At 51.2% G+C, this 19,570-nt stretch overlaps 1 protein-coding gene across 1 annotated transcript in view; it reads right to left on the bottom strand.

Moving 5' to 3' along the window:
• Nucleotides 1-19,570, bottom strand: part of RBPMS2 (RNA binding protein, mRNA processing factor 2) — a 29,426-nt gene that overhangs the window by 6,002 nt on the left and 3,854 nt on the right. The window contains exons 2-6 of the mRNA XM_066341421.1: nucleotides 5,346-5,423; nucleotides 4,717-4,755; nucleotides 3,732-3,794; nucleotides 3,295-3,445; nucleotides 2,671-2,819 (exon numbers count right to left, since the gene is read on the bottom strand). Coding sequence (XP_066197518.1) covers nucleotides 2,671-2,819; nucleotides 3,295-3,445; nucleotides 3,732-3,794; nucleotides 4,717-4,755; nucleotides 5,346-5,423 — 480 coding nt within the window. The remainder of the gene's footprint in view (nucleotides 1-2,670; nucleotides 2,820-3,294; nucleotides 3,446-3,731; nucleotides 3,795-4,716; nucleotides 4,756-5,345; nucleotides 5,424-19,570) is intronic.

The following is a 19,570-nucleotide window of genomic DNA, read 5'->3' as shown; positions in this document are numbered from 1 at the left end:
CCAGGCACAAAAAACCTCAGTTTTGTTGGTCCTCTGGGTTCAGAATAATCCCCTTAGGATCAACACCTTCCACGTCTCATTTAGGCAATTTCAGCCTCCACTTCTGAGGCAGCACTGTCAAAGAGGCAGGGAGGGGGCTCGGAAAAGGAAAAGAAAAAAGTTCTACTACTTGGAAAATGTTTTCATGCCTATTATTGCATTTGGTCCTAAAAGCATATTTCACTGTTGAGGAAATGGCTTTCCAGAGAGCGAGGAGCAGAGGCAGAATTAGTTACTACCTGGACCAGACTCTTGTCATTCGTCTCCCTCTCCCAAAGTGCTACTATCCTTTGAGGTGGCCTTCAGCCCCTTTCCTGGGACACCAAAAGACAGAAACTCAGGCACAATGAGGCCTCCAGCCTCCGAGAGGACCCGGGTGAGGAAACTAGACAATGGTCATGTTAAATAATAGCCATGGCAACTGGTACTTCCACAACCTTCCCTCTGTACAACCCTATAAACTAGGTGTGATTATTACCATTCTGCAAAGAAACTGGGGCACAGAGAGGTTAAGTAACTTGCCCAAAGTCACACAAATTTTGAAAGAGACAGCCAGGATTTGGACTGCGGCAGCTGGACTGGAATTGAATGACTACAAGTCGTGGGGAGGGTGGGAGGAAGCTGGGAAGGAACACGACATGGGGCACGAAGGCCTCAGGGGGGTGTGAGTGCACCAATCCCAGCCAGCTGGGGGGCCACCCCAAGAAGGGCAAGAAGTGCCTCTCCTCATTAATCGGACACACCTACTGTCCCTGGCTCCCAACCTCTGCTTTGTCACAACTGTCACTGCCTAGCGTCTCAGAGCTGATGAGGCAGAACCTTTCACCCGATCGGGTCTAACCCTCTCATTTTACAGATGAGGACACGGAGGCAAAGAAGTGAGCTGCTTGCTGAAGATCAGGCAGCTAACTGGTGGCAAAGCTGGGATCAGAGATGAGGACCGCAGCGGTTAAACTCCTCACGTGCCGAGTACCATGTAGCCTGCCACCCTGTGCCAGGTCGGAGACAGAGGGGCAGCGCTCCCTGCTAACGGCTCTGTGCCCACCACAGACCTCGGTTTGTGGCGAGGGGGAGATCTTTACCACCTCCCTACCCCCAGTCAGTTGTCCTGCTGCCTGTGCTGAGCAGCTGGGGAGCAGGGCCAAGTTTAACGACTCTCTGCCCTTGGTACAATCTAGAGTTGCCACGGCCAGGGAGAATTTCCCTGCTGGAGAAAACAGTTTGCTAGGTAGTAGCCCCAGGATCTGAACCTTTTATCTTGCAACTGGACAACCCGGGCGTCACTAAGCCCTCCAGAGGACCAAGATGAACAGGAACTTAGCCCTTGGCCAGAGCACCCAACTCCTCCCACCTCAGCTTCTAGTTCCTGCGAACTCTCCCTTCCGGGCTCCTCATTTCCTTTTCCTTCTCGTCCCCTTCCGCAGCCCTGGCCAAGTCCAGGCAGCCCCGTTTTCTTTCTTTCAACGCCCTGGCCCGGTCACGCTTCCCCATTGATCAGAGGTGGAGGTGGGCTCGCCTGGCAGTGCCCTGTCCGTCCCCCTGAGAGCTGGTAATCCCGCCTCTGCCTCGCAGAGTGACCACCTGCTTGTCTGCCTCCCGAGCACGAGCACGAGCACGAGCACGAGCACGAGCACGCAGCGAGGCGCTCGGTGAGCACAGCCCCCACCCCCGCTCCACCCGCCTCTCTCCTCGAGTGCTCGCACCTGCACCTGCCCAGCTCAGTCCGTGAGGGGGAACATCCAGGTCTCATGAAAACGGGGACACTCGCAGTGTTACCATGTATTGACATTTAATTCTCCCAGCAACCCTGAGGCAGATAATATTGTTCTCCTTTTCCAGATGACTAAAAAAATGTAAGGCGCCCTGGCCGGTTGGCTCAGTGGTAGAGCGTCGGCCTGGCGTGCGGAAGTCCTGGGTTTGATTCCCAGCCAGGGCACACAGGAGAAGCGCCCATCTGCTTCTCCACCTCTCCCCCTCTCCTTCCTCTCTGTCTCTCTCCTCCCCTCCCCTCCCGCAGCCGAGGCTCCACTGGAGCAAAAGATGGCCCGGGCGCTGGGGATGGCTCCTTGGCCTCTGCCCCAGGCGCTAGAGTGGCTCTGGTCGCGACAGAGCGACGCCCCGGATGGGCAGAGCATCGCCTCCTGGTGGGTGTGCCGGGTGGATCCTGGTCAGGCACATGTGGGAGTCTGTCTGACTACGTCCCCGTTTCCAGCTTCAGAAAAATACAAAAAAAACCCCAAAACAACGTAAGGCACAGAAATCTTTCAGAGCTTTCTCAAATTCACAAAGACGGGGAGGGGGAGGCAGGCTGCCGGGCTCTAGAGACCACACTCAGGTGGGATCTGCATCGCGGCTCTGTCATCAGGCAGAATGCAGTACGGTGCTGTGGGGTTCGGCCGGTGGTGGCACCATGGCTGGGTCTCTCTCAGGACTCCGCCTCAAGTCCTCAGGGTGGCCTCACACACCCATCCTCTCCCTCCTTTCTGTCAGAGCCCACATCCTAAAGGCACTGCCTTGGAAGACAGCAGCTCTGGAGACATGCACGGTCCAGAAGCCAGGGAAGTACCAAGTCTGGCCAACTTGGAACCTCATCCTCCCCCTTCCTGCCTCTCCCCCAGAGGGAGAGCTTACCTGAGCATGCAGGGCGGCGGCGGCAGCAGTGGCAGCTGGGTAGGTAAATGCAGTGTGTGAGATAGCTGGGGTCAGCTCAGTGGTATACAGGGGGTAGGGGGCCCAGGCCTCTGGGGACGTGGGAATCAGAGCAGTCCCCATCAGGTCATCTACAAAGGGAGACAATAGCCCCCATCGTCAGAACACTGGTCTCCCCTTCCACGGCTCCATTCCAAACAGAGAAGGGGACCCAGCACTATGGATGAAACCCATGCTCCCCACTCAGGCCAGACCCCCTCAAGACCAGGGACAGAAGCCACAGGGCCTGGCATGGTGAGTGTCGCGTCTGCTTTGAGAAGCTCACAGATGGGCCTCTGCCCATCTCAATCAAGAGAAGGCTTCAGGGAAATCGGGCAAGGCTGATGGCTCAGGGCCGCATCCAAAGGCTGAGGGGAGGACAGAAGTATGGACCCATAGAGAGAGATGGCTGTGGGTGCAAGGAGCCTCCTGCAAAAGGGGGCAGGCGGGCGGACTAATTCCCCCAACGAGAATCTCAATGTCTGTCCTCTGTATGCAACACCACTGGGGGCCCCCAGCTCAGGCAAAGTACCAGGGCAGCCGACTGCAGCTCTGAGTGCCACTCACAGGGGTCCCGTGCGATGAAGTGTGCTCCTAGGGCAGGGTGAGCGCTGGTGGGGTTTGGCGTAGCCATTAGCTTGTTCTTGGCCATCTTGGTGTTGGCTTTGGCAAACTCTAGTCTCAGGGTCTGCGGGTTCTCAGGATCAAAGCGAATGCCCTACACCGGAAGAAAAGGAAGGGAAAGACTTTACTTTGTAGAACCCGGCCTGCCCACTGCAGTGGGTATGGGAGGGCCCCAGAAATGATCTTGCCTGAAAGACTTGCCCACATGGGGCCAAGAGGACACACTGCTTGGGCCTTGTGAGTAGCGACAGTTTGGCCAAGACAGCACGGCCAAGGCCTGTGCCCCAGGGCGGCTGGGAAATAAGGTACATCTGTGGGCCCTCTCCTTGGGCATGGAAGGGTGGTCTGTGGGTCAGAGGAAGACCTGTTTACCTACTCACATTCAACGCATTCTTGGCTGCTTCTGCTCCTGCCCGGCTGTCAAAGATCACAAACCCAACAGGCTAGTAGGAAAAAGAGAGAACACCCTTACATCTCTCCCAACATCCCATCTACCCCTCAGGGAACACATACACACACACACCCAAAACAGAAACAACAAGCCCCCAAAACGTAATAAAAAGCAACTCTTGCCTATTTCCTTCCTATGTTCACCTGGAACAGAAGATTCTTGTGCAACAAAAGCCACCCACCCAGGTGCCACACTGCGGGAAATGATGCCAACGGAGCCTTCATCTCACTTCACTAAACAGCATCCTTTCGGTAAAAGTCGTGTTTGGTATTTTTTAATGCATGTAAGTAATTAAGTTCTAATGTTTTCTCCAGAAAGTAAGGTGATTCCAACATATCAGATGCATGGGAGGTTCCAGATTCAATCAAGGGGAAAAAGCTCAAAACTTCTCCAATGTCATTTTGCCAAGTTTTAGTCCAGACCCCAAATGCCCCCAGCCCCCTGGCATCAGGAGCCAGAGCCCAGCCACTTCTATGGTCCTCAGCCTCGAAGCCAGGCTGGGCTTCTCGAGACTCAGAGAGGGAGGCCCAGGAGCTGACTGGTAAGAAGAGGGGACCCATGGCCCTGGCTGGAATGCTCGGCTGGTTAGAGCTTTGTCCCGGAGCACAGAGATTGCTGGTTCGATCCCTAATCAGGGCACATATAGGAATGCATCTATGTTCCTGTCTCTCTCTCTTTTTCCCCTTCCTCTCTAAAATCAATCAATTAAAAAAAAATTTTAATTAAAAAAAAAGAAGGAAAAGAAAAAGAAGAGGGGACCCATGGAGGCCACTGTTTCGTCAGCCCAGGACAGAAATGGGAAACAGGGAGCAGGTCTCCGCTGCCAGAAAGATTGAGGAAAAGGCAACAGACTTAGTTCCAAGCTCAGCAGTTGGGCTGGGCTGGGAGGAAGAAAAACCTTGGAAAGAAATTACCTGTCTCGACGTGAGCTTGATCAGGGACCCTTCGTACCCCTGCAGAGAGAGGCAGTCATTAATGGGGAGGTCAGAGCCACTGCTGTGCTGTCCCAGCCCCCCGGACGTCACCCCACCGTTTCCCCCAGTGCTCCCCTGTATCATTCTCGCTCCCCTCACAAAGCTGACCCACGCTGACCTCCGCCACTGCTGGGCGCCCTGCACCCTGCCTTCTGTGTCACATGGGTAGCACATGGGCGGACATCACGCGGTAGCGGTCATCGTTTCATGCATAAATTCCCATTTGCTCCACTAGCTTAGTAATCCAGACGCACATACCTTACCTTGTTAAGTTTTCTCAACTGCAAATTGAAAAGGCTACACCAAATCTCAGAGACTACTTATACAGCAAAATCTAGAGATTCTCCACATGCCCACTTTACAGATGAGGAAATAGGCTCAGAACGGTTAAGCAATCAACAGAAAGCAACATGTGAATGAACAGAACTAGGACAGAGAGCCAGGTCTATGATCACAGTTTCAGATACACTGTTCTACATCTTCCTGCTGCCCAATCCAAGTCAGAGATTCACTCCTGATTCCTAACCTCCACCCTAGGCTCTGCCATGGGTGGCTGGGCCCAGACTCACCTTGAACGGCCTGAAGAGCAGGTAGAGTTCTCTGGGTTTAATGTCCACAGGGAGGCCACTGACGAACAGTGTCCGGACCTGGGGACAGAGACCAGAGTGGTCAGGGCCAGACTGACAGAAGGACAGGAATGATGGCCCTTCCTTCAGAAAGGTACTGGAATCCTTCCAGAGTTTAGGGAGGTATTCAGTGTTTCCTGGGCCTCCTTTGGAGGTCGAGGTAAATGAACACTCAGAGTGTCCTAGCGGTTAACTTTTCAAAGCCCTTCCTGTACACGTCCCCTTCTCTGGGTTCGTCCTGCAGTGTCACGCCACAAGCCCCTGCTGAGCGCCTCTGTGCAGGACTCTGCTGATGACAGCCACCAGGAGAGAGCCCTATTTAATGAGTGCGCAGATCACGGATCCTTTTTCAGATCAAGGGTCCCTCTCATATCCGAGGCAAACTACAGTCTTACCCTCTCCCCCAAATGCACAAGTGAAAATGTTTATATTTTTCTGCAGATGCCCATGGACCCCAGGTTGAGAGCTCTGTCTGGTTTAGGGCAGAGGCAAAGATGTAGACGGAACGTAAGTCCGGTGCCACACCCTGGAGCGATTTCAACAGAGAGCCCACCACTTTCACATTCATCTTCTGGGAACTGCTGCTGAAACTAGATGTAAGCTCTTCAACGGTAGGGAATGTGTTGTATTCTTGCCTCTATGCCCAGCTCCTAGTATGCTGCTGGCACTAAATGTTTACCGGATAAGAGACCTGAGTAAGGAGTCAGAGATGGAACAATTATGGTGGGTTTTGAAGAATGAGTAGGATCTTGCCAGCTTCAAGTGCGGCAGATGATGCTGTAAGTTACTAGCCTTTCCCTCAGCATGGTTATGAATTGGTGGTAAAGCCAGATCTAGACACCAGATGTCTATCCCGTGACTCCAGCCAAATCTGACTTCCTGAACTGCATGACAGCCTGTAGGACCCAGCCAGCAGCCTTTTCATAGACTACAGCTTGAATCAGGAAACCTGAAGCAGCCAGGGAAAGTTACACCCAAAACACCCACACACATCACACCAGAGCCAGGAATGGCTAAGGAAATGAGCATGGATAGCTACTAGTAACCAGTATCACCATCCTTAACCCCATGAGAATGACTCCCAGGCCATGCCTGATAAAAAATGGGTAAGGAAAAAAAATAAAAAAAAAATGGGTAAGGACAAGCTTCTTCACTCACATGAGTTTTTTTATTTGTTTGTTTTTGTTTTTTTACAGAGGCAGAGATAGACAGGGACAGACAGACAGGAACGGAGAGAGATGAGAAGCATCAATCATCAGTTTCTCGTTGCGCGTTGCGACTTCTTAGTTGTTCATCGATTGCTTTCTCACATGTGCCTTGACCGTGGGCCTTCAGCAGACTGAGTAACCCCCTGCTGGAGCCAGCGACCTTGGGTCCAAGCTGGTGAGCTCTTTGCTCAAGCCAGATGAGCCCGTGCTCAAGCTGGCGACCTTGGGGTCTCGAACCTGGGTCCTTCCGCATCCCAGTCCGACGCTCTATCCACTGCGCCACTACCTGGTCAGTCCTCACATGAGTTTTTGCCAAGAAGGATACCACTGCCATTTAGGGTGCACCGTTCCCCTTTAGTAATGCCTTTCCCTAACCTGATGTGCCTCTGCTCCCAGGCCTGGGGTGAAGGTTCTGCACACCGCACAGCCCCAGCAGTTCTGCGTCCCTGTACACACAGTATTCAAGTGCTGCCCTGTTCCCAGAAGCACCTGGGAGAAACTGGACAAATGAGGCTCCAGGGTGGGCTCAACTGAGCCCCTGGACCCCAGAGGGCAACCACCCTCTATATTCTCTGCCCTTGATGGAAAGCTCTTGAATTTTAATGTAATCCCCTGAAAGGAATTGACTTGCTCAGGACACACAGCTTTTAAAGGCAGCAGACTTGGGACGTCTCTGGGCTGGCAGAGATGATTCTTGCTTCTGAGAGCCCGGACTCGGGCTTCCAGCTCATGTCCAGAGGACGGGCTGAAGGAGCATACCCAGCTCGGGCCCTGCTAGTGGGCCTGGATCACTGTTTCTTCCTGGGATGGCAGGACGTGGTTTGGGTCAAAGGCACAGCACCAGGGCCACCCCACAGAAACTTCTGCCTCATTTCTCCCCAGGGGCCACCCATTTCACCCCAGCTAATTTTAAACTAGTCCTCAAACGGCTCCTTTCTGGCCAGACCTCCCCAGAGGCCCCCTTAAATAGCAAGTTCTCAGCACAAAGTTTCCTGCTTGGGTGGGGGAGGGGGGAGTACAGGGGATCTTTCCCTCGTTCCCAGCTCAGATCCTTGTTTCCAGCCTTCCCTCTGGGCCAGATGTTTCCAGCCTCTTCTTCTGGTTTCCATCTTTTAGGCTCTGAAGTGTTCAAAGGGCTACAATATCATTCCCATCCTGTCCCTAGCCACCTCTCAGGAAACAAGCTGAGGCCACGGCAGTTATGGATGAGGTGGTGGGTCCTTGTCTGCCAGGTCACAGGCCCTTTGCTGGGATCAAAGTCTGAGAAGTTAAGTCACAGGAAACCTGGCCTGACTAGTCTCTCTAGGTCTTACTTGATCCTAGCCACCACAGCAGATGGCGGGACCCCTGCCAATCCCTTTGTGCAGACAGTGAAACAGAGACCCAGAAAGGGCTCGTGCAGCTTAGTTCATCAAGGAGCAGGGCTGGCTAAGACCGAGGCACCCAGACTCACTCATCTGTGAGTGAGCAAACCATCCAGCTGTGGGGACAGACGGAGCAGCACTTGGGTGGCCACGTTAGCCTCAGGGGTGGGTCACATGTTGCCCTACACCCATTCAGTAGCTGGTCCCTTCCTTAAGCACTGGTTTAGGATGACAAGCAAAGCCGGAGTGACGGGAGCAGAACAAGAAGAAACTGGCAAACCAAGGTGGAGGGAAGGAAGCTTGGGCTCAGCAGGCTGATCAGCTGCACGTCGAGAGGACAGGAAGTTCTAGAGCCCAGCCACCTGCCAGCCCTGCCACAGCCCGTCTCCTCCAGGTCCCCAACACGCTCCAGAGGCTTGTGCTGCCTCTCAGGCCTCCCCGGCCTCGTTCCTCAACTGACGGCTCTCAGCCTTCACATCCTTCTCTTTCCTCACTTCCCCTCCCTTCCTCCGAAGTCCTACACAGCCCTTAGGACCCCTGGCTTTACATCACTTCCACCCTCTGAGCTGACTCCTCACTTGGACTCTATAAAACTTCAGAGAAGGGAGCCGAGTCTCAAACCTTTCCCAGCCTCCAAAGTACCTAGAGACAGGCCTCCTCATCTGGACCTCCACTGTTTCTATGCACCTCAGTCCTTCCAGAGAAACTCCCAGCCAGAGACCGATGCAGCCCAGCATGGCAGAGTACAGCCACAAGTGGGAAAGACAAGAGGCTTTAGTTAGGCTGCAGTCTGCACCCCAGCTTCAGGCTTGGCTTGGGGACGATGCCTCATTGTCTCTGACTCTTGTTTCTTTATCTGTACAACATGGATACCATCTACCTCTGAGAAGAAGGGTTCACCTTACTCCATGCCTGGCACACAGGAGGCTCAGCAAAATGTGCGTTCACTTAGGGCTCCTGGAACTCCAGGGGTTACCTGCATGAAAACCTCACCAGTCGGGTACCACAAGCCATTTATTTATAAGTGCATAGTGAGGCTGGGTCAATTCTGAGCCTGTCTGGAGTTAGCAACATGGGGGAGATGATCTTAGGCAGTCCCTGGATTCTTTTATCCTCTTTCCGGAGAGGTAATATTTGAGATGAAGGCACCGTGAAAATGGGCTAGTTCTACACCCTCATTTTACATATGAGGAAACTGAGGTTTGGAATCGGAAGGGGACAAAGCAAGCTGACCGCACGGTCAGGACCCTCTAGGGATGGCAGGGACAGAGACGCGCAGTTACATCTCTAAGGCCTGGTCAACAAGTCCTACATCCCAGGCCAGCACTGGAGACCACCTCTCGTGCCACTTGCTGGTGCTAGCCTCCTGGCAATAGGGCCCAATATTCACAGGGGTGGGTGCAGACACCAACAGCTGGTTGATACCAAGATGGAAAGGTAAACCAAAGAAACCATGTCTTGCCTATTCCACAAATTTATTATAAAAATTCAACATAAATGTTTTCAGTATTTGAGGGGGCATAAAAGGTGTTCCCAGGATACCAGTAGTCACCAAATTCATTTACCTGGCCCTTTCTTTCCGTACACTCCTCTCTCTCTAGAAGTATCCACACAACCCAAGGGATTATCTTCTGCTGTCCTGGAATGTAGAAAGCAACCACTGCCCTTTTAAAATGGCCATCATCGCCTGACCAGGCGGTGGCGCAGTGGATAGAACGTCGGACTGGGATGCGGAAGGAACCAGGTTCAAGACCCCGAGGTCGCCAGCTTGAGCGCGGGTTCATCTGGCTTGAGCAAAAAAAAGCTCACCAGCTTGTACCCAAGGTCGCTGGCTCGAGCAAGGGGTTACTCGGTCTGCTGAAAGCCCACAGTCAAGGCACATATGAGAAAGCAATCAATGAACAACTAAGGTGTCACAATGAAAAAACTGATGATTGATGCTTCTCATCTCTCTGCGTTCCTGTCTGTCTGTCCCTATCTATCCCTCTCTCTGACTCCCTCTCTGTCCCTGTAAAATAAATAAATAAATAAAATAAAATGGCCATCTAGCCTGATCTGTGGTGGTGCAGTGGATAAAGCATCGACCTGGAAATGGTGAGGTCGCCGGTTCGAAACCCTGGGCTTGCCTGGTCAAGGCACATATGGGAGTTGATGCTTCCTGCTCCTCCCCCCTTCTCTCTCTCCTCTCTCTCTCTCTTCCCTCCCTCTCTCTCCTTTCTAAAATGAATAAAAAAAAAAAAATTAAAAAAAAAAATGGCCATCTTCAGGCCCTGGCCAGTGGCTCAGTGGGCAGAGCATCAGCCTGGCATATGGATGTCTCCAGTTTGATTCTCAGGGCACACAGGAGAAGCGACCATCTGATCTGTTTCTCTCTCCCTCCCCCTTTCCCTTCTCTTCCTCTTCCCTCCCGCAGCCAGTGGTTTGATTGGTTCATGCATGGCCCCAGTCATGGCCCCAATCAGGTTTGCTAGGTGGATCCTGGTAGGGGTGCATGCGGGAGTCTGTCTCACTATCTCCCCTCCTCTCATCTAAAAAAACGAAATAAAAAGACATGACCACCTTCAATGGGAAGTAGAGCAGACGGTACTGGACCATAGCCATACTCTTAGCACAACTGGAATATCTGCCTGGAATGGGGTAGTGGGTATTGGGGGAGAAATAAAGAATAGATGAAGAATCCTTAGAAGCCAGTTAAAGAAGAAACATGCTGAGGAACAGCTTTTCAGATGGAAGCCAATGGAAGTAGCAAATTCAATATGGACCAAGAACTTGGCCAGAGGCATCCCACCATACAGGACATCACAGACATGGCTGTGTGGCCTTCACTGCTGTCAGGAGCAGCCTGCCTGGGGGAACCAACTGGCCTTTTAGCTCAAGTGGTCACTCTGTGAGCAAGGCTTTGGGGGCTCCCGAGGTGGTTCTTTCCTTACACAAGTCCTGCTACATGTGTTCCTCTTAGGTTACTGGGAGCAGGGGGTACAGCCTCTTCTGCGAAGTTCACAGGCTATCACTGGTTGATGGAGAGAGACTTCCTGGGCTCTCTCCATCCAGCTCCAGCTGGACCTAGAGACCTAGAGTGCCTAAGGCAGGCATGGCCAACATACGGCCCGCGGAATGAGTTTATGCGGTCCGCGGTTACATTTTTAATATTCTCCGCTACTTTAAAATTTCAGCTACTCAGAAGCGGAATCATCTTTGATTATTGGAAATCGAGATATTTAAGGAGATAGTGATACGCGGAAAAGAATTCCGTGTGTGACTAATCTAGGGTTAACTTCCAATAATTGGTCGAATGGATTCGCAATACTTCTTTATTTTTAAAAATAATTCCATTATAGCCTGACCTGTGGTGGCGCAGTGGATAAAGCGTCGACCTGGAAATGCTGAGGTTGCTGGTTCAAAACCCTGGGCTTGCCTGGTCAAGGCACATATGGAAGTTGATGCTTCCAGCTCCTCCCCCCTTCTTTCTCTCTGTCTCTCTGTCTCTCTCCCTCCCTCTCTCCTGTCTAAAAATGAATAAATAAAAATAAAAAATAAAGAATAAAAATAATTCCATTATAAAGATTTACAACTTTTGTATGTGTCTGTACTCGATATGAACTGTTTGACGTTTAGCGGCAATGTGAAGCCCACATTCTTTTAGGTGGAGTTTGCCAGTGTGCACCCAAGGTCAAACAATTCATAATTTTTGTGGTCAAGTGTGCTGAATCAAGTGGCATTGTAGCATAGACAATAGCTGCAGTTGATAACTGAAAACGTGTCCAGGCTGTTTGTAAAACAAAATAATTGTTGTATTTGCGAAATAACCCCTTCAAGCTCATTCTATGAATTAAATATTGTTTCGATTGATTGCGATACAGTTTGGATATTTATATGGTATATAATTATATTTTTATTAAAATAATATTGGATATTAAAATTTTTTTCACTCACATAATAATTACATAATAAAATTTTGTTTACTTAAACAAATCTTTGTTGTATTTAACATTTTTAAAATTTTAATATTTTGTCTGGCCCATGAAGAAAGTTTTCTTTCTAATCTGGCCCGGGGGCAAAAACTGTTGGCCACGCCTGGCCTAAGGGTTCCCACCCACCACCTGCCCACTCCTCACCTCCTCCAGCGGTGGCCCCTGACTCTCACTTCCAGTGCTCCAGGGGAGGGGCAGAGAAGGCAGTATCTGAGCGGCATGGGAAGGGGCACTCTCCTATCCTCAGCCTTATTCCTGAGGCCCCTGGGGTGGGGATGCCCCTCCCACAGAGAGGTTTACAAGGTCCCTCTCAACCACACTGTCTAATCCCAGCCAGACAGAGGGGCAGGCTCTGGGGATGACCAGTCCTCCCCTCCATGCAGGTCATCATCTGGGTGTCCCTCTCCTCTCGGCAGCCTTCCCCAGCCTCAAGGTAAGAGCTCACTTTTTATAGGAAAAAGAGAAGCAGGGAGAGGCTCTCTGACAAGCTCACTCATATCTCTGTGTCAGTGATGCTACTCTATCAGACAAACTGAAATCTGTTTAAAGATTCTAAGAAAAAATCAAATCAAATCAAACCAAAGCCTTTAAAAGCAAGGTGACAATGACACCCAAGGCTTTGTCTCCTTCCGATTCCGAACCTCAGTTTCCTCATATGTAAAATGAGAGTGTAGAACTGGCCCATTTTCACGGTGCCTTCACCTCAAATATTACCTCTCAGGTTTCTGTGGAAAAAGCTTTCAGACAGGACACTGATCAATTTCTACTGGCCCAGAGGGACATCTCCCTTGACTCTGGACACTCCAATGGGCAGACCTGTCATCCAGGTGTCCCCAAGCCAGGCCTGCTTCCTGATAGCGCCTGCTCAGGCTCCCCCTCCCCAGGGCACAAGCAGGGGCCCCGCAGAAACTAAAGGAAGGGGCTGGCAAGGAAGGAGGAGGGGGTGGGTGCTATACACGGAGAAAAGCAGCTGAGCAAAGCCCCCCTGTGGAACAGGACTGGGGTGCAGGGTCAGCGGGAACCACTGAGCCCTCCCTCCCCAGTGAAGAGGACCCTACACTCAGTCGGAGGCCAGGCTAGGGTCCTGGCCGCTCTGCTCCCTCCCACCCAGGTGGGTGCCTCTCCGCAAGGGGAGGGGCAGGCCTGATGCTGAGGGCGGACTCTGTAGCCCTAACTTGACCCAAGCTTTCAACACAAAAGACCTCCTTCACATTGAGCATTAAGCACTCAACTTCTCAGTTAAGGGCGGCAGCAGAGTACTGTGGCTCAGGAGACAGGCTCCATAAGTACCAGCTTTTATCAGAGACGAAAAAGGCAAACACAGCTTTCCATGGATATCAGACCCTCCTCTCCTCTGACTCTGAAGGAACAACCACAGCCTTTTTCCTACCCTAGCCTGGTCATCTTCAAAACAGCAGCCTGGACTTCAGGGTCCACCTGCCTGGAGGATGAACCTTTCCCCACTAAGGATGCTGAGGCAGAAAAACATCAGAGCCACTCTCCGCTCTTCCCTCATTCCACTCTCAAACAAGTGCCACGGATCCACCACAAACGCTCCCTAAATCCCTGCCTCACAAGGCTGGGATTCAAGGAGAGACACACTTGGGAATCGCAACTCTAGGCAATAGAACATTCTACCAAAGAAATAAAGATGATATTTGAAAATTGATTCTTTGCAGCATTCCCTTAGCATCTCTGAAAGTTAGAATTCAGTTTGGAAAGGAAAAAATGTTTCAACTGGCCACTCCATCAAAATGTTCAAGTAATGCACTTGCTCAATTCCCCGCCTACTGGCTGCCTAGTGTGAACTCTCACCATGTCATCTGGATGGAAAACACCACTTAAAGAAGGGGGGGGGGGGGTGGAATCCAAAAAGGGAAAAACAAGCCTCTTATAAGCCCCTCCCACATCCTTCCCTAGCTCCCAGCCCTCAGCAGCAACTGAAATGTAGAATAGAATATATCTGAGCTCAAAGAAACCTTATTTTTAGATGAGGGGTCCAGCAAGTTGCTTGTGGTCACCCTGAGCATGTCAGAAGTAGACCCAGTGTCCCCAGATGCTCATGAGTGAAAGCTCTTTTGCAGATCATAATCTCACACAACCAATCCACTCAGACCCTAGGGTAGTCAGCCTTGGGCACCCGAGGACAGGTAGGTGGCCTTCAGCTTCTGAGCTATGAAGGCAGAACCAGCCCCTCACAGAAGGTTGATTGGGGATCCTAGTGGATGATCAGGGTCAGTTTTAGGGAGGTCAAAGGGAAAAATGACAGACTACCAAACTTCCAGCAACTGAGTGTAGCCTTGTGCCCCACCGACTAGGGGGTGTGGGGGTGGGAGGCTAGAGCAGAGCCCCCTCGAGCTCCCCGGACAGGACAACTGGGCACATGTAGCTCTAGGAAGACTGAACCCAGGTCACCTGGCCTCCCACCAGCCAGTCCACAGGCTTCATGAGCTATAGCCTGCATTATATACACCTTACAGCTTTCCTGATCTAAAGATACTAAAGATCCCTTTTGAACTTGTACCAGCCATCATCACACCCAGCTCTGCTCTGGCTCCTCCAAGGGAAAGAGACCCTATGGAGAACCGATACAGGTGACTCGGGTTCACCATCCTGCTCGGCAAACGTGTGTCCTGCTGGCCAGACATGGGCACAAAAGAAAATTGTCAAGGCAACTGTCCAGGGCTTTGAAGTCCCAGCCCAGCCCAGCCAGGCAGGTGGCTTCATGACTTCCTCCACTGTCTCAGCAGTAAAGGGGGATGGGCCAGCCTTAGGGTCCTCCACACCCTACTACCTTTTAAGGTACCAGGAATCAGGAGAAGATGTCCTCCATCTGCTCACAGCTTAAGCATGTTCCTCTGCCCACAAGTTGACAAAGAAAGTGGTGAAGGGGTTAGAGAACGAGGGGGTAGGAGAGTAGAAGTCAGAAGTCAGATCCTGGGCCAAGTTGGGCCCGGGGGTCTGCGAGGGGTCTCTGCTGAGGCAGTACTGGGGTTACCTAAAAGAAAGCTCAGAGCAGTCACACTCTCCCATGCAAAGATCTCAGCGGCCAGGACTTTTCTTTTGTGTATATATGTAGGGGGTAGGGGGGGCAGAGTTCTGCCTGGGTCCCATGCTTAGGCTTGGCACCAACAGATCACTCTTATCCCTCCCGGGGGAAAGAAGTCCCTGTGAGTGAGGCCACTTGACGAGAGGTGGATGGAATGTGGTGACATGGGCCGCAGACCCAGGACTTATAAGGGCTGAACAAGGGCATAGGGATAAAGAGCAAGCCGACACAGCCAGCAGTAGATGGAACCGGGACACACATGCTCCCAGAACCGCAGCGCCTCCCTGGCTTCCTCTAAGGCAGTGGTCCCCAACCTTTTTTGGGCCACAGACCGGTTTAATGTCAGAAAATATTTTCACAGACCGGCCTTTAGGGTGGGACGGATAAATGTATCACGTGACCAAGACAAGCGTCAAGAGTGAGTCTTGGATGTAACAGAGGGAATCTGGTCATTTTTAAAAAAATAAAACATCGTTCAGACTTAAATATCAATAAAACGGAAATAATGTAAGTTATTTATTCTTTCTCTGCGGACTGGTACCAAATGGCCCACGGACCGGTACCGGTCCATGGCCCGGGGGTTGGGGACCACTGCTCTAAGGAGCTCTGGGCTGCTCAGCTCCCAGGCCAGGACGCCAGTGCTGCCATCACAGTCTAATTTGGTGTGAAGTCCCAGGCTTAGGGTCTGCTCCAGTGTTCTGCTTGCCCCTGCGAATTCCAACCCCAAATCACGTATTGTCAGGGCTTGGTTCTCACACCTCATCTGGGCAGCACTTTGTAGCTCCCAGTTTTTTCACGCTTACCATTGGCATGTGAGCCTGGCAGGCTCTTGATGTGATAGGCAGAGCGATACTGGCCCATTTCACAGATGGGGAAACCAGCTCAGGGCTAGATGCCTGGCAGCCAGTGGCAGAGCTGCAGATCAAGTCCAAGGTGCCTGGGAAGTTGGGGCTCTTCCCCCATAGCCTGTAATGTGTCCAAGACTTTGTGTGTGTGTACAGGGGAGGGGAATCAAGCTGGGGTGATAAGAAGTTCTCTAAAGGGAGAGACAAGGCTGGCATAGGTATTTTTATTTTTATTATTTTTAAAATATTTTATTCTTTCTGTGGTTGGGCTGACTTGTATCAAGTATTCAATAAGAAGGCTTCAGACCCCACACCCCAAGCTACTTTTAGCCCCAGAAACAGGCTCACCATCTTGTTGTGAGTCCCCGGCACGAGGCCCCCTACGCGAGGCTCCCTCCCCTTCTCTGTCACACACCTCCCATCCTTCCTGGTGCTGTGTGCTCAGCCGGTGCAGATCTACTGCCTGTCTCCTGTACCTGGCAAGGGTTGCAGTTGTCACCACTGCCACATACCACTGCACAGATTCAAGGCTTTGGCCGAGGGGAATCTTACACCCCTCTCCCAGCTCCAAAATCAATACCTCCAACCCTTAAACCACATGACGTTATTTCAGTGTGAACCCTCCGTAACGTGAACACACAGCACTAAGCCTACCACACAGCCCATCATCTGACTGAGGCAGAAGACGCCTGATAAGAGATGTTTCCTAAAGTAACGCTCCTGTTGGGAGAGGGTCTCTGCTCGGGAATGGCAGCTGCATTCTGGTCTGGAGCTCCCCTGTCACAAATACACGAGGATCTCTCCATCCCCAGCTGTGCCTGGATATAGCCACTTACCCATCAAGAACAGGGACAAGTGCCTGACCAGGCGATGGAGCAGTGGATAGAGCGTCGGACTGGGATGCGAAAGGACCCAGGTTCAAGACCCGAGGTTGCCAGCTTGAGCGTGGGCTCATCTGGTTTGAGCAAAAAGCTCACCAGCTTGGACCCAAGGTCACTGGCTCGAGCGGGGGGGTTATTCAGTCTGCTGAAGGCCCGTGGTCATGGCACATATGAGAAAGCAATCAATGAACAACTATGGTGTTGCAACGAAAAACTGATGATTGATGCTTCTCATCTCTCTCCATTCCTGTCTGTCTGTCTGTCCCTGTCTATCCCTCTATCTGACTCTCTCTCTGTCCCTATAAAAAAATTAAAAAACAAACAAACAAAACCCCCCCAAAAAGAACAGGGACAAGTATAGTTAGAAGTTCTTCACAGCCTTCACTGTGACAGGTTCTCAAAAATGGTTTCACAATATTCTAATAACTTCTCCTGACTCCAACCCAGCAAAGTAAAAGCCTACTTGAGGAGGGGTAGGTTGGTTCTACCCAAGAGAAGCTAGGTACTGCAGACACTTAATCCCATGGCCTGGTCTAGGTCAGGCCCTACTTTCTCCCTGAGAGTCAAGAATCCTGTGGGTCCTGTTCGGAACTATACAGACGACCTTGATGACTTGTGACAGCCACGGGCTTCCGCTCAGTCATCCATAAATGACTAAAGGCCATGGCAGATGGGTCTAGGCAGACCCTCCCACTCTACCCATCCCTTGCTGTACTCCAGAGGCCCCCAGCACAGATGGATTCAACAGTGGACTGACTCTTCAGGAAGGGAGGACCCAACAATAACTGCCACCTGGCTAGCCTTGGCACATCTTGGAGGCAACCTTATTCTTTTCACCCAAGGACAGAATAGAGAAGGAACAGGAAGCAAGGAGTCTGTGCTCGGCCCTGGGGCAGACAGACGGGGGTTCTGGCATGTGGAGCTTCATGGGCAGCCTGCACTGCCCACCTCACAGCAGCATGATTTCTGAAGTACAGCGATGGGCTCGGCCGCACTGCCTCACGGCTTTGCCAGGGCTGTGAGGGCCCTTCTCAGGCAGCCACGGTCAGGGGACGGCAGAGGCTCTCTAACACTCTTGTTCAGCTCTAGCAAGAGGTGGGTGGTCTTGGACCAGTAACTCAGCCACCAGGGCAGGCGGAAGGGCCCCTCCTGGCCTCCAACTCTCAGGCCTGCCTGGAGGTCCAATGGAAAATATAGCACCTTGCAATTCATGTCCTGCCTCTATTACAGCAGACGCCAGCTGCCCACTGAAGAAGGGGACGAGAAGTCAGATGTCCAAATGCTGAATGAGATTGAGAAGCTGGTTCTTACTGGGGCAAACTAACCAGGCTACCTTTGTGCAGGGAAGGAGGAGATAAGTAGACCCGAGAGAATGGCCCCTCCCCAAATGGCAGACAGTCCCTCTGCAGCCAACATGGTTTCTTTAGTTAGATGCCCAAAGCGGCAGGGCACCAAGGGGTGTGTGAAGGCGGTCAACCCTGGTACAGGCAACAAGGGAGCAAGCACACTGTCTGTGGAGAACTGAAAAATAAAAATGACTCGTTCTGATTTTTATTATCACCACGAGATGGCAATTCTAAACAATGTCCGTGATAAAATGCTGCTCCGGCAGGGGCTGACAGCCCCCCACCCAACCTCGGATGTCCCCAGACCAACGGGAACTATTAGCCTGGGGCCAGTCTCTGAGCTTCCATCCAGACCCTGACATCACCCAAAGCTCAGGCTTCAAAAACTTTAGTTGTAGGACTTTTTCTCCCCCTGCCCCTACCAAAAACCCTAATATAAAACAGAACAGCAGGTATAGTGTAGTGAAGAATAAACTCTGGGTTCAAATCCCCTCACCTGCTCACCAGCTACATGAAAGTCATCTAACTTCTCTGTCTGTTCCTCATTTATGAAACGAGGATGATGATGTAAGAAATTCACAGGGCTGTGGTGAGAGCTGAAGGAGTTCAAATGGTAAAAAGTACTTAGAGCACTGCCTGGCACAAACACATATATGAGCTTACTATTATTAGGACAGCTTCTTCCATAGGTTACTTGAGCAGAGGGGACACATACACAATACCCAGGAAGAATCTGCCTGAATCTACCTGCCTGGGTCCTGTTTCCTGGTAAAACCTCAGAAGCATAGACAGCCCCTCTTCCCTTAAACCAGTAAAAGCCTGCAGACGGAGCACAAGATTCTGTCAAAAGCTTATGATGGAGAAATCATAAGCTAGGATGGGCCAGGGATATGGCTGGTTCCTCAGAGACACCCCCACACCCAGAACAGTAGTTTTAACTGCTGGTTAGGGGACTAGTCCACCAGAAATTTTGTGCTGGGCTTTGGAAGAGTTAACCACCCTGACATTGTATAAAGATTAAAGACTCAATAATCTTAGTCAAATTTGCGTATGCTCAGGATGATTTCTGCCTTAATCCCCAAATAATTCTATTTTCACCGGTCCCTAAGTTTAAAAAGTTAAAAAACCACTGCCCTAGAGAACACATATGGACCCAGGAATACTAGGCCTTGGCACAGCCATAGCGAACACAATGGACAAGCAAAAATGGGTCCCCACGAAAAAAGGGGAGGACAGCAAGAAACCAAAATCTTCAAGTCAAACTGTCACCCCCTTAGCTGCCATTAATCTCTGTCTTTCTATAGTTTACCATTAGGCTGACATAAAACTTCTTTAACTCTTGGAAACTCAATCCTCTACCCCAAGATTCCAAATACTACCCTACCCTCCCATTAGGATAACTACTCTAACTTAGTATTATCTTGTATTATGAAAGTCAAGTCTCCATTTTCAAAATAGAATGTTTTCAAATCACACCCCCCCCTCTCCAGAAACACTGTACTGC

This window comes from Saccopteryx leptura, chromosome 6 (assembly GCF_036850995.1).
Source record: "Saccopteryx leptura isolate mSacLep1 chromosome 6, mSacLep1_pri_phased_curated, whole genome shotgun sequence".
NCBI lineage: Eukaryota > Metazoa > Chordata > Mammalia > Chiroptera > Emballonuridae > Saccopteryx > Saccopteryx leptura.
The sequence above is the reverse complement of the archived record's forward strand: the minus strand, read 5'-3'. Positions and strand labels throughout refer to the sequence as shown.